General features: G+C 41.4%; 1 protein-coding gene and 1 non-coding gene across 2 annotated transcripts; both read left to right on the top strand.

The window, feature by feature from the left end:
• The first annotated feature begins 4,295 nt into the window (after positions 1-4,295).
• Mos (MOS proto-oncogene, serine/threonine kinase) lies at positions 4,296-5,737 on the top strand. Its single transcript, XM_021161625.1, has one exon. It carries the CDS (start codon positions 4,588-4,590, stop codon positions 5,617-5,619), a length of 1,032 nt encoding a protein of 343 aa, XP_021017284.1. The 5' UTR covers positions 4,296-4,587; the 3' UTR covers positions 5,620-5,737.
• Positions 5,738-20,730: 14,993 nt separating this feature from the next.
• Positions 20,731-20,867, top strand: LOC115031009. Its single transcript, XR_003836601.1, has one exon. It is a non-coding gene; the product is annotated as a small nucleolar RNA SNORA17 (small nucleolar RNA).
• Positions 20,868-21,250: the final 383 nt, after the last annotated feature.

Genomic DNA, 21,250 nt, shown 5'->3' with positions numbered 1-21,250 from the left:
CACAGTTAGGAGGACACAAAATAATTCCAATCAATGGGACAGTACCAAACAAACAGAACAGGATCCACTCATTGCCAAAGTGGGTAAGTTTGAGTAAGAAAAGATAATTATTACTGTAGTTCATTTAATCACATTGAATGCATGAAAAAGAATCATATGTCCATATTGACACAATGCAAAAAATGAATAAACATGATAAAGTTAATAACCTGTATCAGTTTTGAATCCTTTAATCAATGTGTTATTATTTTGATTCACTTCCACCAATGAGAAATTGACTTTATAAGTATTAAATACATAGTGTTTCCTGGCTCAAAGAAAACGATCCCTTAAGCTCTGATGAGGAAATTAAGAATCACCAAATTAAAATCAGGTGAGTTTTCAAATATCCGTGAATAGTTTATGGCCAAGAAGATGAGAGAAAATTGCAAGGTATCATTAAACTCGATAGCCTATATTACAAGTTTTGTTACAAAATCAGTAAATGTGTTAAAATATTATCAGGTGAAAAGATATTTCAATATAATGTATATCTTAAGAGTTAAAATTAAAAATGCAAGTGAGCAGCCCAGGTGGAAGCAGGTACCCCCTCTAAGAGGGACAAAACCAAGTCTTGTGCACAAGTTTCACCCTCAGACTTGCTTCAGTCCTACAAAATGTAAATCAGTCTCTGAAATTCGAAGTTGATCGCAGGGAAATGGAAATAATTCTATGCGCACTTAAAGTCAGTGTTCTATCACTAGACATAAAATTCAAACTTCAGAAGAATATTAACAGCATAATGTTTGCCATAAGTAGATTGAGAAATCGATGTGTTTTCCAGTTTGACTCGAATCTCTGCGTTGGAACTTTTAGTAAGACCTGTATTTTTTCTGTTTTAGCGTCTGGGCTTTTTAAAACGTCAAAAGGTTTTCGACCTTAATAAGCTTTTGTAAAGGGAGCGCAGGGCGGGGGGGGGGGGGGGGGGGGGGGGGGACGACGACACCAAGGGCTCCTATGCTCCACTTCTTCCAACTTCGCCATTCGGAAATCCGGCTGGATGTAACCTGAGCTCACTGAGGCCGCCCAGCATCCTGAGCAGCCTGTGCTCGGGACTGCGCGTGCGCGAACGTGGCGGTGCCGGGTTCCCCCACCCCCACCCCTCGCGGGTCTTGAGCGTCGTCGTGACGCCTGTGGAGTTTCAAAGCCTTTTTTAAAAATGTCTCTCAACGGCTACGCGACGACCCTGAGACGCGGTAGCCTGCACGGAAGGGCGGGGAGCTCCTCGGTGGCCTTTGGGGACCCCAGGGCCTTAGCCACTGGCCCCTGGGCCAGGCAGCAGCCACCGGGCGGGTCCGAAGGCGCCGCCGCTCGACTTCCGGAACCGGGAGCAGGAAGGAGCCCGGAGGGACTGAAACACCGACCAGCGTCCCAGGAACTGTAGATTCCGTATCTGTGGTCACACCTGATAAACACGCTGATCTCCGCAGATCTCCAAGCCGAAGGAACAGATGTTCACACTTCCAGGAGCGGCCAGGACCAACGCTGCCTCCTTTACATTCCTAAATCGCACCTGCCCTGTTACCTTCAAATGCTGTCTTTTGTCTTTAGAGATCACAAAGCCTTATTGCATCTGATCAGATTAAAGTTAAAGTTCTGTAGATTGGACATTTACGGATAATATCACATGCTTTTATATCTTTAATAAAACGAAAGTGCCGGAAAACACACTTTAAACTTTTAACTTATCAATAAAATGAATTCATTTAGCCCCAGTAGATTATTTTAAGCTAGTGATGTTTAACACGTCTGTGTTTCTTACATGGTATAAGCCCCCAAATACCAGAGTTTTATTTCTATGAGTTTCATAAATAAGTAGTAGCTAAGTGCCATCTACTATAAATCCGGAGCAAAGGAGAATTTGGAATCTGTGAGTCTTCCTCACAACGTAAGGTTGGGTGTGCTTTTACTGTCTTTTCCAGGGATTGAAACTCAGGTGTTGGGACAGTAAGAAACACCAGCCATCTAACCCAGAGCCTTTGTACTTTATCTCTAAAACCAGGCTTTATCCATTTCTGAGATAAAATTTTCATTTCTAATCACAGTTTAGTATTTATCCAAAATGTAAGGTATTTGTGAAAGTATGGTTCGTATTGCATGCACAAATCTCAAGCCCATTGCTTGAGATCCACCATGTATCCATAGACCCAAGGGCTTTAATTGCATGTCCACTATTCCGTACTTATTTTCTTTTACAGGTATTTGAAACTACAGATGAGCCCATCATAGGTTGAAAATACCGAAATATTGTATACGTGTGGACACAAAGTCAGCATTGAACAAAGTTAATTAAAATCATAATAAGAACTTATGTGATAAAGGAAAGAAAATTAATAAATAGTGGTAGATCTTTTCAGAGTAAGGGCAGTTTCCATAGTAAGACTTGTAATTCAGCTAGTCTCCCAGCTTTCCATGGCTTGATGTATAACACTCCAAACTCCAATGTTTTAACTTTATAATGATATGGCATCCTTATGCACTCAACAGACTACTCCTGAGCGAAGATTGCCCCTCTGTAGCACTGTCATTCTGGTTAATAACCATCTCTGACATTTGCTAGGTAAAGCATTTAACATATGAATTTCCACTCATCAGTGCTTACAGCCTATGATGGGGCTATCAGGATGTAACCCATCTGCAGTTTTAAATACCCACAAAAGGAAACACATAGAAAGCAGTGGACACACCATTAAAAGCCTTGAGTAGATGGCTGATGAGTGGAATGAGCTCAGATTTGTGCATACACAGTGACTCATACTTTCACCAAAACCTTGCATTTTGAATAAATACTAGACTGAACTTTAGAAGTGAATTGTTTATGAGGTTATCTTAAAATTAAAAATTACAAGGTAATAAATCACATTGTAATGTATTTTGTGTGATACCCAGAGGTTTAAGGCAACCTATTACTCTTATGCTCCTGAAGTCCACAATTCACAGTCCTGAGCTATAATCTTATCTTTATGATTGCTGAGCAAATTTGCAGTATAATTTCAGTGCTTTTAAATTTTGTCATGCTCACTATTTTCCTTTTTTATTTGGGTTTGATACACGTGTACAGAATGGGGCTTCTATTAAAATATTCCATGGCTTATATTTTTAATATTTTGTCCTCTTAATATGTTCAAAGCTACTCAACTTTTATTCCCGAAAAATGTTTAATTATCCTAATTTCTTACATAAAGCATTGAGGTGCTAACAATTATATACTATGTACAAGATGACAAACTAAATCATATACCATCAAGTAGAAACCTGGAGTTTGGTGAACTTTGAGTTGTTTATATAAATGTTTCTCCTTTATTGTCTTCTCAAAACCTGTGATTCTGAAGTCAAAGGGACACAGCTGTCACATGAAAAGTGATCACTTATCACCTGTATGCACAAAACACCTTACTGAGCAGCTAAGAGGAGTAACTCCTAGACACTTTGAGAAACGTTTTTGAATAAACAGAACAAGGCTCTTTCCCATTCTCCCAGAGATATAGCATGAAACTGAGTGCATTTTTATAAAACAAAAAAAGAGGAATGTGTGGTTTGATGCCAGAAGCTGAATTTGTGTTCAGCATCTGCTTTTCCATGTTATAGATGGGTACCAGTGATTCTGAGCCATGTCTGTTTCTCCTGACTTTTCCTCTGTTTTCCCACGCTTGCTGATATTTACAGCCATGGTCATCACAATCACCTTTGTTCCTTTCTTCCTTCCTCCAACTCTGCATTAAATTCCAGGAACTGTGAAGTCTAGAATCTGTCTTAAAGCAAACTCAAACTCATGGGGTGACTTAACTTGCCTTGGAAAGGGATATTAGGAGGTCACTGTGTTGTTACAGAGTCTTAACTTGCTGTTTAAATCAAATACAGTGTCAGAATGCTCCCTTCTGATGAACTTAAAAGGTATGTGATCTGACTTCTATAAGTGATTGTATTTGGATCAAAGACATTAAAGTTACAGACGTTAATTCTTACGAAGGTTGCATCTAATAACCCTGGCAAGTAGTTCAACAAATGTCTGCTGTTTGCATTGCAACTCTTGCAGCCAATAGCTGCTGGGAGTGATTTAATGCAGCTGGAGACTAGCACTAACAATCATTATAGCCTGAAAAGTGTGCACCAAGTTCACTGTACTTTTTTTTCTCTTCAGTCGAAAGACTGATTAATGATCATCAGAATGTACTTGATTTTTTTTTCTTCCATTGTATTGTGATTAAAGAATTAGTTGGAAGGAGACGTGAGCTTTGGGGCAGGCCAGTACTGTTTAACCGGAAAGAAGTTGTTTTGCTAAGGATTCACTTTAGCTGTGAGCAATCGTTTCGTCTGAGACTGCCAGGCTTCATCTGCACCCCCAACCCCACCTGACTTATTTTTTAAAAAAGAAACACCTTGTGGAGTAGTGATAGCACAGATGTGGCTGGTTTTGAGAATCAAGAAAGAAGAAGGGAAAGGAACTGGGATGAAGGCAGGAATCTTCAGCCATGCTTCCAAACTTCCCTGGCTGTTCCTACTCATTTTCCCCTAGTGTCTCATGTGACTGTCCCATCTGAGGGTGTAATGCCTTCGCCTCTAAGCCTGTGTCACTACCTCCCTCGTGAGCTGTCGCCATCGGTGGACTCGCGGTCCTGCAGCAGTCCCTTGGTGGCCCCGAGGAAGGCAGGGAAGCATCTCCTGGGGACCACTCCTCCTCGGGCTCCCGGGCTGCCACGCCGGCTGGCCTGGTTCTCCATAGACTGGGAACAGGTATGCCTGATGCATAGGCTGGGCTCTGGAGGGTTTGGCTCGGTGTATAAAGCCACTTACCACGGTGTTCCTGTGGCCATCAAGCAAGTGAACAAGTGCACCAAGGACCTACATGCATCCCAGCGGAGTTTCTGGGCTGAACTGAACATTGCAAGACTACGCCACGACAACATAGTTCGGGTTGTGGCTGCCAGCACGCGCACGCCCGAAGACTCCAACAGCCTAGGTACCATAATCATGGAGTTTGGGGGCAATGTGACTCTACACCAAGTCATCTACGGTGCCACCCGCTCCCCGGAGCCTCTCAGCTGCAGAGAACAACTGAGTTTGGGGAAGTGCCTCAAGTATTCCCTAGATGTTGTTAACGGCCTGCTTTTTCTCCACTCACAAAGCATTTTGCACTTGGACCTGAAGCCAGCGAACATTTTGATCAGTGAGCAGGACGTTTGTAAGATCAGTGACTTCGGCTGCTCCCAGAAGCTGCAGGATCTGCGGTGCCGGCAGGCGTCCCCTCACCACATAGGGGGCACGTACACGCACCAAGCTCCGGAGATCCTGAAAGGAGAGATTCCCACGCCCAAAGCTGACATTTACTCTTTTGGAATCACCCTGTGGCAGATGACCACCAGGGAAGTGCCTTACTCCGGCGAGCCTCAGTACGTGCAGTACGCAGTGGTAGCCTACAATCTGCGCCCCTCACTGGCAGGGGCGGTGTTCACCGCCTCCCTGACTGGAAAAACGCTGCAGAACATCGTCCAGAGCTGCTGGGAGGCCCGCGCCCTGCAGAGGCCGGGTGCAGAACTGCTCCAGAGGGACCTCAAGGCTTTCCGAGGAGCACTAGGCTGACTCCATCGAGCCGGTGTGGAGATAAGCTTTTTGTTTCTGTTTATTTTTTAAAGAAGTAAGGATGGTGTGGAAGAAAACATACCACTAGGGCATATTTTTAGGAAATAAAGTTACCACGAACTTCAGCCTGAAGTGCTTTTCCTAAGCATAACGGGGCCACAGATCTTATGGGCATCACTGCTGGTAAACAATCTAATCCGTTCTTTGGGGGGTTCCTGGCCCTACTGTATCATTTCTGTAGTAAGGTTTGTTCCTGAATGAAAAAAGAATGGGGGTGATGGTGGGAGGAGAGGACATCCCTGCTCCTAGGTATGAGGAACAAAGTTTATCGTGAATAAAAGAGAGACATAGGACATAGTCAGAGACATGGACCTGACTCTAAGCCATGTGAGAAGAGGTAGGAGGGGAAGAGAGAAGGAAGAGAGGAGAACCAGGTGTAGCAGCCCAAAAGAGGAGGGGTAGCTAAAATGGATTATACAGGGAAGGACAGCTGGGGGGAAGGACATGCCAGCCAGGAGCACCCTGTAACTGATAGGGATTGAGGGATGCAGGGAGAACCTGGCACCAGGTCCACTTTGATTTGTTAAATAGGCACTTCAACCATTTGTCCTGGGGTTGAAAACTTAGTTACTGATAAAGAACATTTTTCAAAAAATGAATGGTACTATGGAATGCCACATTTCCCCCTGTAAATTTTCATGTTTCAAATCTCTCCTAACACACATATCTAAACTCAAGCTGCAGTTTGCCTGAAACAAAACAAAAAAACCAATGTTTTTTAAAGGAACAGTTGTTAACCAGCAGTGATGGAGCATACCTTTAATCCCAGCACAGAGGAGGCAGAGGCAGTTGGATCTCTGATCTCTGAATTTAAGGCCAGCCTGGTCTACAAAAAGAGTTCCAAGACTACAGGCTACTACTATATAGCCAGGGCTACACAGAGAATCTTTGTCTAGAAAAAGCAGAACAAACAAACAAAAATGAAAAGGGTTGCTTTCCTTTCCAGTCCATAAAGAAAGGCCATTTGTAATCACTTCCACATAAATTTTACAAGTTGAATTTTTTTTTTCAAGCAACAAAATTCTAAACGACTTGTAATAGCTTACATTTGAATGTTGTCATGAGCAGGAAAGTTGCAAAAACACTTCTGCACTGGGTTTCTTTTGCCTCAGATTTGAGCCCAAACGCAGATGGCAAAAATAAAGTTGTGTGGTGGGGGCGAATAGCAAACCAATGAAGAGGGAGGGCTGAGTTGGAAAGAAAAGACCAGTGAGATGGGATTGCTTTTTCTAGAAGTCACAACACTGGGTGCTGTGGAACTTGTCACTGGGACAACTGTGGCTTTCTCTGAGTGAGAAGAGTACATCGGTGTCCATGTGTAGAGGGGCCAGGCAAGTGCAATGGCTGGGACAGTTGGTGGCACATGCTTGGGCTAGAGGCTATGTGTATTGCATAAAGGAGCAGAATCCTGAAGGAGGCAAGAGACATTGAATGTGTGTGGTTGTTTGGTTTGCTTTTAGGATGAAGGAGTAAATTTAGTTGTAGACAAAAGCTGAGGAGACAAAGATAACTGGTGAGCTTTTCAATACCAAACAGATGAAAGATGGAACTATGGAAAGACTGGAGCCTTAGAGGAAAGGGACCTCTCTTCCAGGAAGGGAGGGAGGCAAGAGTGGGGCCGAGAGCTAGTACCGATGTGTAGAGAACAGACACAGTGGAAGCTCAAAGCTCTGGGATTCTACTATTCCTGTCTACGTGGTTCAGAGGGGTCTACAGAGTGAAATTCTGGTCTAGAAGTGTTCTTGGAGGAAGCAAAAGGGAGCCATCCAGGACCAGGTAGTATTGAAAGAATGTTACTAACTATCTATGTAGCTACTGGCCAAGAAATAGGTCGCTGGCTATTGTATCTCGGTTTGGGCCTTGGCAATGTAGGGACTGAGCCATTAAGCAGAAACTACACTTGAGGTCTTTTCCTGAACTATCAGTAGGTAGTCTTAACTATCTAGACCCCTAAGCCCATTGTTAGGAAGCAACAGTAAGGGTCAGCTTCCAGTCACAGTCATGCTACACAGTCACTGTGCCTGCATGGTTCTCTGCTTATAGATGCAGCAGGCTGAGATCTGACCACAGATCTGAAAATATTCAGGAAAACACTGTACTAATTTGTACAAATGTATCATTATTCTCAAAACAGCATACTGTAACTAATATTCACACAGCACATCCATTAAACTAGGCATTGTAATCAATTGGCAGATAATTAAGGAAAACAGGACGTATGGGTTATATTTAAATACAGTACCATTTTATGAGGGTAAAGAACTTGTGAGGGTCCTGGATCTACTCCCCACCCCCAGAACACTAAGAAACATTATATTCAATAAATATGAAAGATGGTCAATACTTTATCATTAAATTGATTTTGTTAGGATAGATGATTTTACCCAACTATAGTTCAAGTTAGTATTCTGAACCCATATAAAGTAGGCTATGTGAAGCTGATGGTCAGTATATCAGGAAATTTTTCAGTGATATTTTCAATTTATGATAGCCTTATTGAACCTAACCCACTGTAAATTGTCGTACACCTGTACTTCACTCACCAAGAATAACTCAGGTAGAATGTTCTCCTAGAGTGTGCTTGGCCCCAGCTTCCAGAACTACAAAACTAATTAAAGTAAAGTTCCTTCTGTTTATTTTAGCAAAAGGAACTATGGTTTGCAAACCCTTAAATAGGATCATTGAAAATATAATACATTACAATCAACCTGTTTCATTCTACTGTGATAAAATATTATTCTAACTATAATTAATGCCTTATTCTTGGATTGTCATCTGAGGTAAAACGTACCCTCAACAATGGTATGTTTTAAAGGCATGAAAATCCAGAATTGACTTCTAAAAGGAACTTGGTCACTGCTAAGGTTAGAATATCTTCTTTTGCCGGGTGTGGTGGTATACGCCTTTAATCCCAGCACTTGGGAGGCAGAGGCAGGCAGATTTCTGAGTTTGAGGCTAACCTGGTCTACAAAGTGAGTTCCAGGATAGCCAGGGCTATACAGAGAAACCCTGTCTCAAAAAACCAAAAAGAAAAAAAAAAAAAAAAGAATATCTTCTTTTTCTGAAAACCATTCCAAGTGACAAGAATCAGCTCTGTACATTCTGTAGCCATGAGTGCATGAGAAATAAAGAAATCCTAGAATTCAGTGATACCTGAAGACTGGACTAATTGCACAGGAGAGTGTAGGGATAAGAGGGAAAGAGACCCACCATTAATAGGTCCTAGAGATACCTGAAAAAATAGATATCCATAGAATCAGAGCCCCTCGGGAAGTGCAAATGTGTGTGTGTTTGTGTGTCTGTGTGTGTCTGTGTGTCTGTGTGTGTCTGTGTGTCTGTGTGTAGGGGATTAACTCTGAGGGCAGACTAAGCTTCCAAATGTTAGAGGAAGAAAGAAAGTATTAAATGTTCCATCAACACAGAGCTCAGACAATGGCAGAGAAGAAAGGGCTCCTGGACATGACAGACTCACCTTGGGGGCAGGGCAGAGTGTAAGAGAGGCTCAGAGGCCTCCTAGGCCACTTTGTTCTGAGAAAGCAAACCTGTGGCTTCCTAGAGGAGCCCTGCAGAAATGCCATGTTTGAAGGGAGCAAGCAGATGAAGGAAATCTGAGCGTTTGGAAAACATCCTGACTGAGTTTGAGCAAGGGCCTCAGCTGACCCACGCATAGTGACCCAGTTAGATGATGTTCATGTTTGAGAAGTCGGCTCAGCATATTTAACACAAAGATTAAGAAATAAAATGAAGACTGGGTCAAGTTGTGGCAGGGAAGAGAAACAACCTTGTTGCAGATAGCCCTGGGACTAATTGTATGTAATGTTAATTCTGTTCTCCTGGGAGGGGTTGTGAGCAAGGAATGAGTCAGCACTCAGGTGATTTCCTGTAATCCTTCTTCCCACCTTAGTTTATAAATAAAGACTAGATCTGGTGATTGGACGGAGAAAGAGGGGAAGGTAGAGCTGAAGGTTTTGAGGGGGGGGGAGGAAGGGAGGGAGGGAGGGAGGGAGGGAGGATGACTGAGAAGGAAGAAGGAAAGTAGAGCAGAAGCACCTGGCCTGAAGAAACTGAAAGTTCTAAGGGGTCTCTTCTATGGGGAAGATGGTAGTGTAGTGGTAGTGAGAGAGCCTAGTGGGGAACCCCACACACACACACACACACACACACACACACTCTCGATTCCCGATTCAGTGTGCACCCAAAGAATCACGAGAGGCCGTCTTGATGCAAACACATGAGGTAGGTTAATGACGGAGCTCCCAGCCGATACATATCTCCCATAGGGGACAGCGGTAGTCAGCCTCGAGGCTCGAAAACTAGGGGTTTTTATAGAAAAGGGGCTGGGGCTGGGGAAGGAATTGGCGCGGTTTCACACGATTGGACAATTTAAACTTCAACAGAATAGTTATACGCTCGTAAAAGTGTATGTATAGATCTGGGTGTCAGGAAGTCTGAGGGCCGGGTGCTTGGAACATCTGGTTAATATATGACTCTGAACTGAGTCAGGAGGTCATCGGGCAGAGGGAGGTGCTGGGCCAGATGGTGTTGACTCAGCTGAGATAGCCCTGTTCTGTCCCTGTACTCTTTTTTTCAATCTTTATGATCAAGCTGTTCTTAGGAATGCCTTAACAACCGGCCTGCTAGGACATGCCTGGGCCTATTCCTCTTTTTTCTCAGCCTCACAAACAACTTTCTGGTATATTTTACATGAATTGTAGGTCCTAAAATTTCATCTTTCTCTCAGTAGATCTAGTTGCACAGCATGTATTCATATTAATTGAGTTGTGTTTTCATTGCCCGGGCTTATGTGGGTTGGAGATTTATTGCAACACAACCTACCAACTATAATCATGGCTAACTGATGTAGCAAATAGATGTCCAGCAGTAAGATAATTATAAATGGGCAAATAATGTTACAAAAATAGAACCTGTGCCCTAAATCTAAAAAGAAATATACAAACAAAGGTAAATTTTACCAACATCAGAGCTTTTAAAATATTTTATATTGATTTGGAACAGGGTTGAACATGCATCCTGTAGAGGTCAAAGAACAATATGTGGAAGTTGGTTCTCTCCTTTCCATATTATTGGTTCCAGGAATTGAACTCAGGTCCTCAGAGTTGGCAGTAAATGTCATTACCCTCTGAGCTATCTCATCAGCCCAAAGCCTACCCACTCTCTCTCACCCTCCTGCTTCCCTCCCTTCCATTCATTCATTGTGTGTTGTGTGTGAGTATGTGTAAGCCATTGCACTGGGGTAGTGATCAGAGGACAGATTGGAGAAGTTAGTTCTCTCCTTTTATCTTTATAAAGGTTCCTGGAGTGGACCTCAAGTCCATTGGTCCTTGGTGGAAAGCCTACTGAGCCATCTCACTGCCACAACTATTGTGCAACTATGTGCTGAGAAAACCACTAATTAAAACTGTAGGAATTTTGAGACCAACAGTACAAACAGGTTATTACTAGTAGATAAATACAAAGGAGTTAAAACTTATCTCAACATGAAATGTGTCACATTGAGAGAAAACAGAAAGCTGGGCAAGGTGGCACACGCCTTTAGTCTCAGCACTTGGGAGGCAGAGGCAGGCAAATTTCTGAGTTTGAGGCCAACCTGGTCTAAAGACAGGACAGCCAGGGCTATACAGAGAAACCCTGACTCAAACAAAACAAAACAACAAAACAAAACAAAACAAAACAAAAAGAGAGAGAGAGAAAGAAGAAAAATTGAGTTTTAAAAAATGGAAATAATGTCAAACATAATGAGTTTTTTTTTAAGCAAAACAAATAAGATTGTTAAATAAAAATCAATATATATTCCACTGTGAGGAATAGTCACAAAAGTGGAGACTACAGATCAAAACAAGATTTTTTTTTATTAAGAAAAATACTGTTTGCATAACTTTGGAAATAAAACTCAACACCTATAAGACCATAGGCAATATACCCAAACTAGTCCCAATGACCACAAAATACAAACAGAGTTTGTGTGGATGAAATAAAGATATTCAGCATCTGGCCTATTTTTCCCATAAGACACGAAGCCACAAGTGCCACTAGCTTTTTCTAAAGGCTGATTGATCTTTGCTATTTAAATAATTCCAAAAACTTCCATTTCTTTAAAGAAATTTATACTGAAACCTAATTAAGATTATTTTAAAAGAGAAAAAAGAAGAATGAGGGGCTGGAGAGATGGCTCACAGACACAATGGCCACAGAAAAACTAGTAAAGATGTCTGTCAATGTGGTAGGTCAGTCAGTGAAGAATGCCAGAATGTAAATATCAGACAGTCAATGTACTGAAATTGATAGAATGTAGAAAGCATGTTTAAGTCTTAGGTAAACAGACAGACAAATAGTTTGCAAAAAATTACAGCAGAATCAAAATCCTATTTCTTTCCTCAGATAGCTTTCCTTCCCAGTTTTATGAAGTTTGTTCCTTAGCTCTGAGAACTTTCTGGTGTCCCCTTTCTTTGATGAGTCCCAGTTCACCTTCTTCATCTGATCCTGTTTCTAAATCCAAGTGATTTCCCACTAGCTAAAGAGCCTGTAGAACTGGTTCTCTAGGGCATCTCCATGTGTTGACAGATCCATTACCTTTCATTTGCCTCAATTGCCATGGTCCTGGGTTGTTACTGATGCCTAAAAAATGAGAGATAAAAAGTGGGGCACTTCAGCTCCAGAAAATCTGTGTGTATACACATACATCTTGCCCACCCCACAATCCACTTTGCAGGGTTTAGCCCCACAGCAGTTAATAGTACTACAAACCAGCAACCACTTCCACATTTTCACTGGCTGCAACCCTCTCAAGACAATGCAATTCTTACAAATGAGACTCAAAAGAAGAATGAATGAATTTTCCATTAACCTGATTCAACACATACTTATAACCAATGTTCATTTCTTAGTATTATTAGGTATTTCATGATGAGATAGGATGCTAGCATTCATGAACTCTAAACAGAAGATACACAATAATCATCTGTATTGTCTTTACAACCGTAAAATATTTACCTGTGCATCTTTTAGATTTCCAGATATTTAAATGTCATACACAGGGCTTTGGGAGATGGTGCAGCAGTTAAGAACATTGGCTGTTCTTCCAGGAGTTCTAGGTTAGATTTCCAGCACCACATTCAGCTTACTGCTATCAATAACTCCAGTTCTAAAGGATTTGATCTACTCTTTTGGCTTCTGTAGACACCATACATACATATTATGCACAGACACACATAGAGGCAAAATACTCATACCCATAAAAAATTCACACACAAATATCAGCATAACAGCAATCATCTTACCAGAAATCATGAAAGTCATTCTCACCAAATTTAGAAGCAATAGACTGCCCACTATGCTGTGGTAGGATTTTGATTGATCAATAGTACTCAAAAGGAAGAAAATCTGCAACTCTAACAAGGAGAAACAAATTCTGTTTGCAGATTCTGTTTTTAGGATGTGTATCTGGGAGAGGGTGAAATTTTTTAAAAAAAGCCAGAAAATTTCATAAAGCAGCAAGCAGTCAGAGGGTAGCTGTTTCTATCAGATATGAGGACATACTATAAAACCTGAGCCATGAAAGTACCAAGTAAGAAGCAGGACTAAGCTGGCCATAGTGGTACACAGCTTTAATCCCTGAGGAAGCAGGCTGATTTCTGGGAGTTTAAGGCCAGCCTAGTCTACAGAGTGAGTTCCAGGACAGCCTGGGCTACACAGAGAAACCTTGTCTCAAAAAAATAAATAAATAAAAATAAAACAAAACAAAAAAAAACAAAAGAAGATATCAAAAAATAAAAACAAACAGATACACACATACACACACACACAACATATACACACACACATACACAGGTATTCTGAATATGATAAACATGGTGCTTGAAGACAGTAAAGAAAAAGACTAGCTTTTTAATGAAATTGTCTTAAGACATCTGTAGACCAGACTGAGTGGGGCCAGAGCGACACCTCTGTAGCCAACTGGAACAGAAAAATGCATCTAGATCTCACACTACATAGTCAGGATACATTCTCAAAGATCAGACTTAAAATGTGGGGGCTGGAGAGACGGTTGAGCAGTTAAGAGCACTGACTGTTCTTCCAGAGGTCCTGAGTTCAATTCCCAGCAACCACATGGTGGCTCACAATCATCTGTAATGGGGTCTGATGCCCACTTCTGGTGTATCTGAAGAGAGCAATGGTATACTCATATATATATATATAATAAATCTTTTTAAAAAAGAGTTAAAGTATGAAATCATAAGAAGCCCCAGAAGGCAGGTATGAAGTCCTTTAAAACAGAGTGGTAACATCTTTCTAAAGAAACTAACAACAAACAAGAAAAAAAAAAAAAACCCAACGAACATGAACAACAAAAGAATTGGTATTTTCAAGTACAAGAAGAACATAAGCACATGGCGGGGGGGGGGGCAGGAATCAATAAGTTGGGTTCTGTCAGATATTACTAGTTCAATCAGAGATGGGCAGAAATTCCAGGGAAAACGATCTAGAAGCATATATATTTACAGTCACAAGATCCTTCTTCAGTGGCCCAGTAATTCTGTTTCTGGGTGTTTTAGCTGTTACATATCACATAGAACCAAATTCATCTCTTGCACCCTTCAGAGCAGTGGAAAGTGAAGAATCTCTCAAAAAGAACGGGCCATGATCTAGCCTATCATAAAACCCTATGCACTGACCAAAATGAATATGCTTTTACTTTCCAGGGAAGCCTTCATATTTTCAAGTAAAAGCAAGGTAGAAGGCTAATGATTACAGTTAGCATGCTTGCTTTTATGAAGGAAAGAGAAAAGGCAACTGCCCTATTTGTTTACATTTGCATAGAAACTCCAGAAGAAAACTAGAAAAAGGTAGGACGAGACTGTTCATTGTATATCTTCTATGGTAATCTGAGAAACGAACCATATCTCCTAATTTAAAAAAATATCGTTTAACTGTAAAAAGTATTTACACAGTCAAAGACCTATTTGTGAAAGCTTGTCTGAAAACAGTCTCAATACACCTGCCCTGTTGCCATTGCCCTCCTCCTCCTCCTCCTCCTTTTCTTCCTCCTCCTCCTTCTCCTCCTCCTTTTCTTCTTCTTCCTCCTCCTCCCCCCTCCTCCTCCTCCTCCTCTTCCACCTCCTCCTCTTCCTCCTCCTCCTCCTTTTCTTCCTCCTCCTCCTCCCCCCTCCCTCTTCCTCCTCCACTTCCTCCTCCTCCTCTGCCTCCTCCTTCTCCTCTGGCCAGCAGATTCTCTGAAACAGGCCAGCAGCACCATCTCTGACTCCTCCCTCGGGTTTCAAGCTGTTCATCCCCAGCAGCTGAAGGAGAAAGAGACAGAGACATCTGTCCTGCTTAGCCACTGTTGCTGTACTGTCCTCTCCCTCACTCCTTAATCTGCAATCACCTTCTTTACCCTTCAAGCAAATCCTCATTCCCCCCCCCAGCATGTCTGAAATGTATTATTATATGCCAAAAACTGTGTTTACATAAGTAAATACTCATACTACCTGTTTACTATCATTGTTTGTTGTTGTTGTTGTTTTTAAATATCAGGATACTGAGACCTAGTGAGGATAACTTGACCAGGGTCACACAGACAAAAGATGGGCACATAACTCATGTCCCTAACTACCATATTCTTCCACCTCGGATGGTGGTCATGGCAGAAAAAAAAAAAAAAAAAAAAAGACAACAATCTTTAACTTCATTGTTTCAAGTGCTTAAAAAATATATCTGATTCACATGAAAATAAGGCAAATTTCTTGGTACAAATATTAAGCCACTTACTATAAGTGAAACAGAAGAGACATGTGAAAAATAATCCTAGTGGGCACTTAATCCTTTCATTCATATCATCCTGATCATAAAATCATTTTCCACATGTTTATATGCAAGCATGTGTTACCAAATATATATCCTTAACAACATTCATGTGTGGGAGCGCTTACAGCATCAGATAGGAAGTCAAGAGAGAGGCTGAGGTCTCACAGTCCGTCCTTCCCAAACAGCCTAAGGAACTCCTAGCAGTCTTCAGGACTCGGAGTTTCTATAAGCTCCTAGGAGTACCTCCTCAAAACCATGCCTGAAATCCCAACAGGCTGTCAGAAGACACGAGCCATATCCAAACTAAATCAGCCTATCATCATAACATGTAAAAATAGTGGAAACAATGACAAAGCCCCAAAATTAGGTCCTAAGGTCCAAAGCAAAACAAGTCAGCTGACAAAGATAAAGATGCTAAAAGGCCATTGCGGCTACTGCATCAGAACTCTGAGGAAATACGTTACTCTTCATGTCCAACTTAGAACTCTGTGCCTTGTGACCTTTGCAGGTTAACTAACAACCTTTCCAGATGTACAGCATCTCAAAAATGTACTCATATACATCCTTACTTAGGAAACTACTCCATGGGGGGGGGGGTATGGGGGACTTTTGGGATAGCATTGGAAATGTAATTGAGGAAAATACATAATAAAAAATATTAAAAATAAAAAAAAGTTCTGAAACATAAGTGCAGTTACTATGAGATTAGGAAAAAAAAAAGAAACTACTCCATAAGATATTCTTCCATCACAAGAGCATGAACCAAGACAGAAGAAAACACCAGAAGGAAACATGAGGCTGTCCATCATGCATTGGAGCAGCAGAGAAGAGGTCAAAGCAGGGTGAAAAGAAGGAACCTTTAGATCTGAGTGAACTGAGAGAACATTTTCACAGACACTCTGGGTATAATTTAAGATAAGTAAAAGACCCAGGCGGTGGTGGCGCACGCCTTTAATCCCAGCACTTGGGAGGCAGAGGCAGGCGGATTTCTGAGTTTGAGGCCAGCCTGGTCTACAAAGTGAGTTCCAGGACAGCCAGGGCTATACAGAGAAACCCTGTCTCGAAAAACCAAAATAAAAAGATAAGTAAAAGAAAATAAAGCCATTAGGAGAAACAAAAGGTTTGGACATTGAGAAACAAAGCAAAGACGGAGTAATAAATGCTACCATTCAACACAGGCTCATAGACTCAAGCAACACCGTGCAGTTGTGATTTCCTGCAAATAGGAGCAGGAAAAAAATTTAACTTTTGAGACAGCCTATTGCTGGTTCAAAACTTGTCTGGAGAGAGCTAGGGAAGATGGGTCAGTGATTAAAGCACTGGCTGCTCTTCCAGAAGTACCTGGTTTGATTTCCAGCACCTACATGGGAGTTCACAACGGTCTGTAACTCCAGTTTCAGGGTATCCAATGTTCTTTTCTGACCTCCACAGGCACTGCACACATATAGGACACAGATATAGAAGCAGGCAAAACATATATACACATGAAATAAAAATACATAAATCTTTAAAAACCAAACCAGCCAACAAACTAAAAACACTTGTTTCAAACTTGTAATCTTCCTGCCTCAGCCTCCCAAATGTTAGTATTACAGATATATGGTACCTTGCTTAGGAATGAGGAAAATTCCTCCCTTTTGAAAGAAAGAAGACACTAGATTATAGCCAAAAATGTCAGAAGATATTCATTTCAGTGTGTTGCTTGGAGGTAACCTGAGACACCAAAGCCACCGACCAGCATAGGGAATGCTGCGGCCGCAGCACTGGTGTGCATGCTAGAATCGGATGCTCTACTGATTCTGGTATTTACGTGTAACTGATGGCATTTTAAAGTAAATTTAAAACAAACAAAACAAAACCAGAAGCATAGGTGTGCCTTAGGAATGTATTTCAACACAATAACTCTAACTCTAATTCTCAACTATGAAATAGTGTTTTGTCGTCTCTTTATGTAACCTATGCTACCTCCTTTTTCTTAAAAAAAAAAAATTCATTTATTTAATGTGTGTGTGTGTGTGTGTGTGTGTGTGTGTGTGTGTGTGTGTGTTTCCACATGCATACCATGGCACATGCATGCAGAGCAGCAGATAACTTGCAGGAGTCAGTTTTCTATTTCTACTATGTGGGTTCTGGGGAGCAAACTCAAGGCTTTGGGATTGGCAACAAATACCCACTGAGCCATCTTGATGGTCCCGAGCTGGCCTTTAATTCACAATCCTCCTGTCTCAGGCTTCCTGGTGTTGAGATTGTCACCATGTCATACTTAAATATGAGTTTTAAGAAACAGATGACACCACAGAGACAAACAGCATTCTTCTCCATTGCCTTGGTGTGTGTGCATCACTGTGCTGATAACCACTCTTTGTACACACACATACTACTAACGTGGAACAGACTCCCTCCTACAGGAAAGCCTAAAAGATGAAAAAGCCCACACTTTCTTCTAAAGAAAAGAAACTAAAGGAAGCTGGGGAAAGTAAAAAAAAAAAAAAAATGGAGCATACTACGGAGCAAGGAATTCGATTACAAAGAGGGAAAGCTAAGGGTCTATGGGACAGGAGAGGGCATGCAGAAGACATTTAAAGAGAAAGGCAGGGGGGCAGAGAACATGGGTGACAGGACTAGAAGCTTGTGCTCTTCCAAGAGGCCAAAGAGTGGCACTTCCTTGATTTAGAATTGGAGGTAGATTTTCCTGCTTTCAGGAACAGTGACGTACAGGAGAACATGCTGTACAGCAGTCCAAGAAAACATTTGTCAAATGCTGAGGAAGACTTAGGTCCCAGAGAACTGGGGAGTCCTGCCATAGAACCCTCTGAAGAATAAATCATGTACGTGTTTTCTCATATTGTTTAAATGCTGTGGCAAAGGGGTGACTTAGTAGATCCTGCAGCCATCATTAATGATTCACTTCAGTTTATTTTCCATAATTACTTATGACTTGCAGCTATTGTGATTTTAGCCATAATAATTCCTCACCAGGGCTATTCTGTACACCCAGTCAGTTGAACTGGGTCTTGGCTATGCAGTAAGAATGTTATTCCCGGGTTTCTCTTGGCTTTCTTGGTAGTCATGCTTTGGCTCATACTTGTTAGCATCTTTCTGGAATGTTAGAGAAAGTTTCAAATTTAGTCAACAATGTATTTCCTAAAGCAGCACTATCCTTTCTTGCCTTTAATTAGGTTCAAATACTATTAAAGAACTACTAGATTCTTTAAAGTCTCTGGTCTCTGAAGATTTCATAGAGTCTTTCTTGTCTAATAAATTCAATTTTAGCATATTTTATGGACCTTGCTTTAAACTCTCAGTCAGGGCTCAGTTGGTACTCCAGACATTGGTGTGGGAGCAGAAAAACCATGCGTAGCATTGGCCACTAAAGATTCAGGCTGAATGCCCCACCCACAATAGTTCCTCTACACCATATCAAGAAGACAGACAGACAGACAGACAGACAGACAGACAGACAGACAGACAGACATTTGAAAAAAAAAGAAACCAGAAAATGGTTTCTCTTGAACCAGGGAGGTGCTCTTCAAGTGGGGAGCAATTTTCCCATGTGGCATATTAACCCAGACAAAGGAAAGGAGGCACCAGGAGGTGCTGCTGGCCAGAGCCAGGAAGTCTCCAGGGATTACAGAAGTGTTTTCCTGAGTCTGCAGAGACCTAGGGTAGAAAGTGTCCCCAAGAACTAGTGGGGAGATGTAGGGACACCACCCATGTAGATTGTCATGGGTACTGTCTCTTCCACACTACAGACTGTGAGAGCCATTGTTCCTAAATAGAACCTAAGGAAGCAGAGGCTGGCTGATCATGTTTCTGTCTGGGAAAGCCAAGGAACCCCAAGAGTGAATAAAACATGCTTCCTGTTTTCAAAGAGTCTAGCCTAGCACATCAGTTTTACTAAAAGTATTTTTTTCAATAAATACTTTACATACCACATACCAAAATCATTTCCAGATGGACTAGAGGCCATATGTAACACTGGAAGAAAACAGAATGAAAGGTTATTATGAAGTTGGAGAGAGAAAAGATTTCAAAGTATGAAAGCAATGGAAAAGCTATAGAAGAGATTGCCAGAATTAATTACACAGTGGAGAGGATTTCTGAACATCAAAATATAAATAAAACACAGCCCGTGGACTGAGAAAAGTGTTTTGTTAGAATGTAACAACAGAAAAATGGAAATGAAAACTCAGCTTGCCCAAAAAAAGAGAGTAAAGAAAAGTTTTTAAAAGTGGATAAAAAATAAAGAAAATGCATTTAAGAGACAAGAATCACAGGAAAATGTCATCTCTCAAGTGCTTGGAGATTTGCACATTAAAAATAAGGTATTTTAAAAGACTCTGCACATATTTCTCTGTGTTGATGAAGTTGTGGTAAAACAGGATCTTCCCCATGTGGCTAAGTCACTACAACTTTTTGAAAACCAACTGCAGCTTGGCAGTATGTCAAGAACCCTATAAGTTTTAGTACTCAGGAGGCTGAGGGAGGGAGGCCAAGAGTTCAAGACCAGCCTAACTATATTGCAAGGTCCCACCTCGACAAAACAAAACAAAATTTACAAGATCCCTAAAAAGGTTTTGTATTTAGTACTCAGTACATAGTACTCAGAAATCTGTCTGTAAAGCACTAACTTTAACTAATGAAATAGTCACCAAAAGCCGCTTTATTCTGCCAAAATAAAACAACATAAATACCCAACATGGTCCAAGTAGATCAGTTGGTTCAGAATGTGATGGTTATTATAGTAACATAGAAATGGCTAATTTACAAGGTAAACTGAGTCAGGGAGATATTAAAGTGACTTATTCAGTGTGTTTATTACATATGTTTCATTATTTACTTATTTGGGTTTTTTGGGGGGTTTTTGGTGGTGGTAGGCAGTGGGGTTTTATTGAAGTTGTCTGTTTGTTTTGTTTTGTTTTGTTTTGTTTTGTTTTGTTTTGTTTTGTTTTGTTTTTTAGATAAGCTCTGTCTGTTACTTAGAATGACCTGGAGGTTACTTTGTTGCCCAGTCTAGCCTCAAATTCAGCCTTCTGAATGCTGGAATTACTGGTGTGAGCCCCCAAAGATGGTTATATACTGCCATTGTTTTAACCTAGTACCTCATGGATGCTAAGCCTTCTACCTACAGAGCTATTTCCCATCTCTCTGTTCTTTTTGTGGTGAATAGTATTAATTTATGATTGTCATGGAAATTATCCTAAAAGCACCTATTTAAAAAATAAATGACCTGCCCCAGAGGCATTGCAGGTGTGGCTGCTGTGTCACATGTACGTCAATAGGTGGCAGAGGGGAGAGAGGCTATGTCTATGCTCAGTGTTTTGACCTGTAATCACTGACCTATAAATGATTGGTAGACTAAAATCCCCCGAAAAAGTGAGCCGAAGACAACTAGCAGTCCAGTGCCAGGCAGACCCAGATGAACTTCAAGGAAGGGGAGCAAGCTGGAGACTAGAAGCATCCTTCCTGGACCTCCAGCCCCAGGTGGCCATGAGCCCAAGACAACCATCATCAAAAAGGGCCACTTGGGTGGGTGGGCTGGACAAGGATAGAGCCCAAGATGACCACCAGGTTAGTTCCATGAGACCACTCCTGGGAAGATCCCAGACACTCGGAGACCCCAGGCACCACTGAGAAGAGCACGTAAGTGGTGGAGAGATGGAAGAGAAAGAGAAACAGAAGGATGTGTGCATAATGAAGAGGCAGAACTGGAGGGTAGTGAGGAACAGCTGATGTGAGTAGCCAGTGA

The sequence above is a fragment of the Mus caroli genome, chromosome 4 (genome assembly GCF_900094665.2).
Source record: "Mus caroli chromosome 4, CAROLI_EIJ_v1.1, whole genome shotgun sequence".
Taxonomy (NCBI): domain Eukaryota; kingdom Metazoa; phylum Chordata; class Mammalia; order Rodentia; family Muridae; genus Mus; species Mus caroli.
The sequence above is the reverse complement of the archived record's forward strand: the minus strand, read 5'-3'. Positions and strand labels throughout refer to the sequence as shown.